Source organism: Penaeus chinensis, chromosome 10 (genome assembly GCF_019202785.1).
Source record: "Penaeus chinensis breed Huanghai No. 1 chromosome 10, ASM1920278v2, whole genome shotgun sequence".
NCBI classification, from domain to species: Eukaryota; Metazoa; Arthropoda; class Malacostraca; order Decapoda; family Penaeidae; genus Penaeus; species Penaeus chinensis.
This window is the reverse complement of record NC_061828.1, coordinates 6989018-6999017: the sequence shown is the minus strand read 5'-3', so window position 1 is coordinate 6999017 and position 10000 is coordinate 6989018. Positions and strand designations below refer to the sequence as shown.

The 10000-nt window shown below is 35.9% G+C and overlaps 1 protein-coding gene across 1 annotated transcript in view; it reads left to right on the top strand.

The window, feature by feature from the left end:
- LOC125030024 overlaps window positions 1–10000 on the top strand; it is a 74935-nt gene that overhangs the window by 18233 nt on the left and 46702 nt on the right. Inside the window, exon 2 of the mRNA XM_047620255.1 lies at window positions 1983–2109. Within this exon, the coding sequence (XP_047476211.1) occupies window positions 1983–2109 (127 nt within the window). The remainder of the gene's footprint in view (window positions 1–1982; window positions 2110–10000) is intronic.

Genomic DNA, 10000 nt, shown 5'->3' with positions numbered 1-10000 from the left:
AAAAATAAGGAAAAAGATATAGTAAATAATAAATAAAAGAGAATAGGGCAAAATTAGTCAAATAAAAAAATAATAAACAATAGAAGAAAAATAAGCTAAATTAGAATAATAGAATAAATACAATGAATGGCACCGTGCAAATAACGACAATCATAAACTGCCGGTCTTTCATAATACGTTCATCCCTCTAAAACCAGCGGTCGAGGTCTCACACCCATAGCACAAGTCCTCTGAAAAAGGTGTCTCACTTTCAAGAAATACGTATACATTTAATAACTCCAATGTGATAAAATCGAGTAAAATAATCTTAATGATTTAGCAATTTACATTCATAATCTAGAGCAGTGGTTCCCAACCTTTTTTTACTCCTGCACCCCTATTATTTTTTCTCTGACCTCGCACCCCCTACATTTTATACATGCTAAAAACAGGAACTGGAGATATCACGGTTTTGCTTTACCAAAGAAATGAAAGAAGTGCTTTTTTTCTATAATCCACTGCAAAAGCAAACAAAAAGACTGCAGGAGAGTAATAAATATCATATCCTTAAAAGTGCTGAAATTTCCTTAAACTAAGGAAATTTCTTAAAAGTTACAAGCCTGCTTCTCGCACCCCCTGGAATGATGTCTCGCACCCCCAAGGGGTGCGAGCACCCCTGGCTGGGAACCCCTGATCTAGAGCCTGGCCTCAATCAATTTTAAAGAAACTGGCGCCTCTACAATGTCGGGTTGCCCTACAGGAAGGTAAGAGGGCCGGAGCACAATATCAATAGAGTTATATACAAATGTACTTTCCGAATAATTCATACTGTAGACTACCTTGCTGGATCAAAACATCGTACGTCTTAGATGGCTCCCACGAATCTAAAATTGTAATGTTGAATCAATATTTGGATCTAAAAATATGTATACTCTATACAGGCCTCAAGGACAAGCATAATTCTGGAATCGCAAAGTACACATGGATGGTGTTAGCATTTAAGGACACATTTAATACGAGAAAACTATTTGTTTCCTTTACACAGTAGCTCTCTCATAACGATACTTTCGCTATCTCTATTAGGAATTAATAATGCAAGAACTTTTATTGTGACAATCGTACAAGAGGTAAATACGAGTGTATGGGAATAACCCGATAGTAAAAGATATGTGGTAGATTCGTTTCGATATCACGTCTTCATCAGAATTCAGGGGAATCACGTAATTTTGATGAAATCTTATTATCAAAATGTCATCTCTTGCATTGCGATTTTGCCCTTGTCATTATTCACACCTTTTTTACATTTTCGTCATAGCCGTACTATTATAGCCTTATTAATATCTTCAATATCATTGTTGTTAATATTATCATTATTATTTTTATCATTATCATCATTATCAATATCAGTATCATCATTATAATCGTTATCATTATTACCACCATCACTATTATCATTATCCTCTTCACTATCATTATTATTATTATTATCATTATCATTATTTTAATCATCATCATCATCATCATCATCACTAAAGAGTATTTAATTGTCTTGTCTGTGGATGATTAATTGCAGAAGGAGTGATTTGGCAACTGTTCCTCCTCTTTCATTATTATCTTAATATTTCGTTAAAACCATAAATAATATAAATTTAACGACACAATACTCACTACTTCTTTAAATCTTCTTTGTAACCATGACTTATATAACTAGACGACCCAATACCCAATCTTTCTTTAAATCATGTCCATAAATAATATAGATTTAACAACCCAAATATTTCATACAACCATAACTAACATAAATCTAACAACTCAAATCTTTCATATAACCATAACTAACATAAATCTAACAACTCAAATCTTTCACATAACTATAACTAACATAAATCTAACAACTCAAATCTTTCATATAACCATAACTAACATAAATTTAACAACTCATATCTTTCATACAACCATATCTAATAAAAAAAAAATATGACACACTCTTTCTCCTTCCTCAGGGGCAGCTCGGGCCGTCTCGCAATGCCCCAACAAGACGGAGCTGGATCACTGCCTGGGGAAAATGGCACCACGCATGCCCAAGACGGGTCTTCCTGTCAACAAGGAACAGCTCTTCAACATGTGCATGTGAGTATTGCAGGTCTGGTTCGCTCGCTAAAGGACGGGCATTTGATATGTATGTGATTTTGATGGGTATGTTTAACAATCGTCTGAGTGTTTGTTGAAAGAGAGAGATGGAGAGGGAGAGGGAGAGAGAAAGAGAAAGAGAAAGGGATAGAGAATAATTATAATTTATAATATTGTTTTATTCCATCTGTTACAATGGAGAGCGAGAGAGGGAGAACAAGGGAGAGAGGGAGAGAGAGAGAGAGAGATAGATAGATAGAGAGAGAGAGAGAGAGAGAGAGAGAGAGAGAGAGAGAGAGAGAGAGAGAGAGAGAGAGAGAGAGAGAGAGAAAGAGAAAGTGAGTTAGCGATAGAGAGATGGAAATAATATATGTATATAATATAGTTTTATTATATTTGTCACAATGGAGAGAGATGGAGAAAGGGAGAGAGAGAGGGGAAAAGGGAGAGAGAGAGAGAGAGAGAGTGAGTGAGTGAGTGAGTGAGTGAGTGAGTGAGAGAGAGAGAGAGAGAGAGAGAGAGAGAGAGAGAGAGAGAGAGAATGAGAGAGAGTGAGGGAGAGAGATGGAAACAATATATACATATATTAATCCTAGGAGCATGTTCTCATTAATTCATGGAAGAGTTAGACGCAAATCAAATATGTTGCGTATATGCATATTGCTATAATCTAGCATCAAAGCGTGTTTTGTTTTTATTTTTTTCTCATTTCAGGGATTAAACTATCAATCACATAAGTATTTGAAAAAAAAACAATGATAATCGGACTTTGTTATCTATTTTCAGTCATTTGTGCTTGAAATCATGGCATAGATAGATGTAAAGATATACAAATGAGAAGCTCTAACATATTTTCGTGCCCAAAGGGTATACGTGTCTAATACTATCTAAATGTTTCTGTGTCTAAAAGCATCTATAAGTCTTAAAGTGTCCTTGTTTCCAAATGCGTATAAAAGGTCCCAAAATTGTGTGTCGTGTGGTTTAAAAGTAAGTAGGCGTCTAAAATGTCTTAAAACACAAAAGTGTCTACCAGTCTGTGTGTTTTATATCTGTCTGTAAGTACAAAAGTCTATAGTTCTAAATAAGTTTCTATTTATTTTTTTATTTTTTTATTTTTTTTACTTTCGATTCTTTATAAAATATATTTCGTGTGAAGTGACAACTGCATTTTCCAAGCATGTGAAAAAGTATAATAGAAAATTAATAACTTTGCAAAGCAAGAGAGCCACTTGCTTTGTTCAATTATCATCAAAATTCGAATTGCATCGAAAAAAATCTTCAGTCATAAAAGAGGTCATCCGCGTTCTCAGAACAACTACTCGTTTAGCCTTTTATCTATGACATCAGCATATATATAATAACGTTAATGCAATACAGTCACGAGACAGAGTGTGCCAATAGACGTATTTTTGTGCAAATGGTCTGAAAACACCTTTGGATCCATATTCATATCTTGTTTGAGATACAGTTGATTATTTATACTTTTTCTTCACTTTTCACACGACCTCTGTTGACCGGACTGATTTTCAGGTTAAATATGACTTGTTACTTCTAATCACACACACACACACGCACACGCACACGCACGCACGCACACACACACACACACACACACACACACACACACACACACACACACACACACACACACACACACACTCACTCACACATACACACACACGCACGTGCGGCACACACTCACACATTTATAATGTTTACCTGTCTGTGTGTACCTACGTTTATATCAATGTTGCTATTATTGCATCGCCGACAAAGTTAACATAGCTTTGTTATGTAGTCGACATATCTAACATTATCATAAAGGTAGATACACACAAACAAACAAACATACCTAACCATAAAGGTGAGTCAATGGTCAAACAGATATAAGTTCATATTTATCTCAAATCCAGATACCTTTGCAACCAAAAATGTCCCCCCCCCCCCCCCGACAATTTGTACAGTTATGTCAATACATTTATCCTCTAGGTAAAAATGTTGTGAAGATTAAACAACAATGCTGCTCGTTTATATTTATATTTATATTATATCACATAACTAATCCGTTCCTGACAATTCTTTTGTTCAAGGAAAAGGTGGTCTTTTATCTTTATTCGAGGCGTGTGACGTTGGCATTTAGATGTTATTAAGGTAATGATAAAAAAGAAAATAATACTCGCTGAAAAAATATGTCAAAAGAAAATTATAAACTTAATTATTTCAGTTGTAAGTTAATTATTTCAAAAGTTGTATTTGCAAATGAGTGTGAGGATTATGCATCATTATAATTTTCTGATTATTACCACATATTGCAATTCCATGTCATGTAATTATAGGAAATTAGATTAAGATAATGATAATGACTCGAGTAATGCCGGCAAGATGAGCAACCTTGATAGCAGACCAACTATATTATTACCGAGACTCCCACGATGCAAGTCCTACTGCTTCTGTTATCACTACTGCTGCTTATGCTAACTTTACTGCTACTAGCTGGTGCTACTGCTGCTATTACTACTACTACTACTTCTACTGCTACTGCTACTATTACTACTTCTACTACTGCTACTACTACTACTACTACTACTACGTTACTGCTACTGCTACTATTACTACTTCTACTACTCTACTACTACTACTACTACTGCTACTATTGTTACTATTACTACTACTACTGTTACTGCTACTACTACTACTACTGCTACTGCTACTGCTACTATTACTACTTCTACTATTGCTAATACTACTACTACTATTGCTACTACTACTACTGCTGCTACTGCTACTGCTACTGATACTATTACTACTACTACTACTACTACTACTGCTGCTGCTACTACTACTACTACTATTACTACTTCTACTACTACTACTACTCCTATTATTGCTACTTCTACTACTACCACTACTATTGCTACTACTACTGCTGCTGCTACTACTACTACTTCTACTACTAGTACAACTGTTACCACTGCTACTAATTTTTTTTAGATAAATTACATAAATATCCAGAGCCTGACATTGTTTCGCGTCTGTTTGTCTGTTCCTAACTTCTAACAGCTTTTGCTTCGCCTCGGGAAATTCCATACCCCGAGGAGCAAAAGTTAATATGAGCTTAAACGTGTGATTACCAAAAACATTTTTTTTTTCTTGGAAGGTAAAAAAAAAAAATAATAATAAATAAAAAAAAATGAAAAAAAATAAAAAGGAAGATAGAAAACTGATGAAGGGAGGGTAAGAAGGACAGGGAGGATAGGGGGGCGTGAGATAGATGATGAGAACGTGACGGTAGCGGTGGTGATAATGATAAAAATTCTTATGAGTGAGTCATAATGGTAATGTTAACATGAATGATGCTATTGATAATGACTGTAAAAGCAATGGTAGAAATAATGATGATGATCTTGATAACAACTGTTGAATATTTTTCTTTTGATCTAATCAAAGTTGTCACTGACTACTATAACACATGGTTCTGTTCACGAAAACTCGAAGAAAAAGAGGCCCCAGGCCTCCCATGCACCGTGGTTGATCACTGACCCAATTCTGGCCAAGGAACATAAACGGGATCAGGAGCTTGCTAATTGTTATAAAGATAATAAGACGACAGATAATCTGCAGTTTCGGAAAGCCAACAAGGAATTCAGAGAATTAAAAACTCAGATTCGTAGTAAACACTGGGAACAATTATTGCAAAGTATCAATAGTCAAATTCCTATAGCAGACATATGGAGAAAAATGAATAGGCTGACAGGTAAAGCTCACACAACACCGCAGTTCCACATAAACAATCAGCTCAACAAGTCGAAAATAGATAGAAATTTGAATATAGCAATAGCCTGTGCTGCTATTGACCCCTCCGACTTTGTCGAAATAACCGAGTGGGAAATGAGCAATGCCCTTCTGAAAGGTAATGCAACCTCCCCTGGAGAAGATGGCATTACTTACAGCGTCCTTCGCCACATTGCTCAGGTGCCAGGCAACCAACTTTTACACCTGTATAGACTCAGCCTATCACAAGGAATTCTCCCAAGCTCCTGGACTGAAAGCTTAATTATTCCTATACCGAAACCCAAAATTGACAAATACAGACCCATTTCCTTGAACTCCTGTCTGTGCAAAGTACTTGAGAGAATCATTCTGAACAGGCTCATGTATTGCATAAATGCTAAGTTATCCCCCAGACTGTATGGATTTCTCCCAGGGCGTAGTAGTCAGCACTGTTTTTTTGAGTACTTAACAAACTCAGACCCAGGCATGCAAACCGTATTTCTTGGTCTTAAATCTGCCTCTGATATTGCAAACAAGGAAATTGTCTTTGAGCAACTAGCTAGCTTTGGTATTCAGGGAAAACTGTTAACATGGATTCAAATGTATCTATCGAATCGATCAGCTCAGGTTCTCTTCAGGGGCATTAAGAGTACTCCTACAAAAGTATTTGAACTCGACACACCGCAAGGAAGCGTACTTAGTCCCATGCTATTTAATATCCTAATGCAATGACTCAATTATTTGCTATGCCGATGACATCTGCATTAAATCCTCATCTGAGGAGAGAATGCAAGAGATTCTAGATATACTTTATGCAAGGGCTACTGAGAGTGGCTTGATAATCTCAACTAAAAAAACAAGGCACTTAAAGACAATCCCTCTGCCAAGGTTTCATATAAATGACGTTGAGCTAGATCTCTGCCACCAATACAAATACCTCGGGGTGATTGTTAATGACTCAGAACTCATCAGAAACCTGAAGAAAAGGCTGTGGGAGCGGCTGAAGCCACTTAGGACACTTGTCGGCAAAGAACATAGTATTAATGCTAATATTGCAAGACTCTTTAACTTGTCATACATAAGGCCGGTCATAGATTACCATGCATTGCACCTAGTATTGTTCAGGGAATCAGAGTTGACTAGTTTAGAAAGTGTACAAAATGAAGCCATGAGGATCATTCTTGGTGCCCCTAGAACAAGAAGGATTGTGAATATGAGAACAGAACTTAATTTGCCTTCTGTTTATGAAAGAATAATATACATAAATACCACATTTATTGTCAAATCAATTAGAGAACCCCTCCACTGTACAGAGTTCCTAAGACAACTAGAACACAGAATAGAAGAGCTAACTTTGAATGACAACACCGATTCATACTTGAATCCATGGGTACAAGTAACGTGTAAACACTTAGCTCAGCTGAACATACCCATAACTATGACCCTACATGAAAGTTCTGTACCATCGTGGAAAATGTCGGACCTAAGTGTATATTATACGATTGCCCCCAAAAAAGACAGTGTCCCCCCTGCTATACTTAAGCAGTATGCTCTTGCAATTATAAATGAGCATCTATAAACTCTTTTCAATGCATATGAATGCTACACTGACAGTTCCTTACAGTCTGTTGTATATATAAACAATATTCTGCAGCACCAGGATTCTAGGAGGGTTCGTGACTGGGCTAGCACTACGCAAAATGAGTTGGCAGGAATATTCATGGCCACCGAATTTCAATTGAATCAAGGCTCAGGGGTCATTTTCTGCGATTCACAGAGTGCTCTCTAGGCTCTGAACACTCTAGACAAAGGTGCAGGAAATATTGCAAATGACATCAGTATAAACGTGCAAAAGAACGAGGCCATAATATACGTTTTGTGTGGATTCTATCGCATGTTGGAATCCCAAGGCATGATCATGCTCATCGCCTAGCAAAGTCAGCATGTGACAAATAAAGTGTGGATATAGATCTTGGGATACCTCTTTCTACGATTTTATACATTATTAAAGCTTCCTTCAGAGAAGATTTGACTGAGTTGATTAATTCTCAACGCCCTGGAAGCTGTAGCATAAAGCACAATGGCCGGTTTAGCAAGGATTCATTCATGTATGGTTTATATAAAACAAGAACAAGACAGTGTGATGTTGTGACTGCAAGAATCAGGCTTGGATATAAATTGTATTAGCAGGCTAGTACAGCTTGTAATGTCGAAGAAACTAAGTATAGACTGTGTAATGAAGAATAAAAGTGAACACTTGTACTTAATATCTCAGAGTGCCATGTGTTACAGCCTTTCAGACCACATAGCATGAGGTACGGAGAATTATGTTACTATTTCATATCATCTGATGTCTTAGAAGATATACTTATGTTGTATCCAAAATTTGGAATGTAGTATCACATAACCGCATATCAAATGTATTAATGCTTTTCCACGCCCAAGCCGGCGTAGATAAAGGACTCTGCAGTTCCTTGAACTGATAAAGTACTTATCTTAACAATGTTATAAGCTAAAATTCAAACGTAATACCACTATATAATGTTATGACCATGCATTAAATGTACCACAGCCTGCCCACGCCTGTGCAGTTAGCCAGGGTGGTAAATAAAGGACTAACTGTTCCCATGAGTGCACTAATACGAGTAATAATGATAATGACATCAATGATGATAATAATGATATTACTAGTACCAGTAGCGAGAGCAATAGCCGTAATGATAACAACAATAATAATAATGACAGTAACAACAAGAATGAAAATAACAGTAATAGAAATAACAGTAAGTGATAATTAATATTATTACAGAAATAATTGTCATATTCATATTGCTGCCATTCAGATAATGTAAAAAAGGAATAACAGTTTAATAATCTATACAGTATAATAATCGAAATAATGATGATAGCTTCATATTGCTGTTTTTTTTTTTTTAATACTCCTTTTTACTCAAGGATGATTGAATATTGCATCCTTGATTGCTACGCACACAAGCCAATTTGAGATTATGTTTAGTATTTTCATTGCCAGATTACTGCAGGTGAATTGAATCAAACCCTATAAATGCTAGAACTCTTTACAGTGCATGGGTTGTATTATTGCATCATTTGAGACAAGCATATGAAGATCATGTAGCGTAAAATTGGTTAAGATTCTGCAAGGTGAAGGTGAAGTAATATAATGAACAATATAAAAGTTAAGAAAGATATATAAAAATCACGAAGATTCATATAATTGACTTCTAAATAGTCTATAAAATGTTGAGGGATTTTAGAAATCACCTACAAAGTCTATATTCATGAGAATGATTGCCATCACTTCTTGCAGTCAATCTACTCTAAGCATTTATTGCGATCATCATCAAAGTCTCTAATTTGGCGAAGTAAATACGATTATCATCAAACGAAATTAATTTAGAAAATGTAAGCAGGAAGCGCCGTTTGAGTGTAAGCAAAACATATTAATTGTAACATTGCCGTCATCCTAATGAGACCGAAATGAAGATGAATTAGCTATTACGAGTTATTGGAAGGCAAGGAATAACGCGCTGAGAAAGCCTGTTAAGGTAATGAGGCTGTCATTCATATACTAGGAACGAAAAAATAAAGGCAAATCCTTAAGCTGTACCTTTTCAGCAAAATAACACGCTGATATGCACATACGTAGGTACAGCATAAAAAATATCCCTTTTATTTGTTTAAAATATTTATTTCATCTCCTTGTTCATTTACGATATCGTCTTACATGATATCTTGTAACCGATATTAAAATAAATATAAATGTGTGTATGTGTGTGTGTGTGTGTGTGTGTGTGTGTGTGTGTGTGTGTGTGTGTGTGTGTGTGTGTGTGTGTGTGTGTGTGTGTTAACTAACCACTAGAATCATGTGCATGGACTACTGGGAAACTGCACTGGAAAGCTGTTAAGTTGCAAATAGTCTATACAACAGCAATATTTCCCCATTAAAGCAGTGAATAACATGTGTTACCACCATGTCAACGTTGGTCATATTTGTATTTTGTCAAATATTGATGTAACAGAAATACGAGTTTCGTTTATCCCTCATATTTCCACACACAGATAGACATACACATTCATACACAAACACACACACATACAC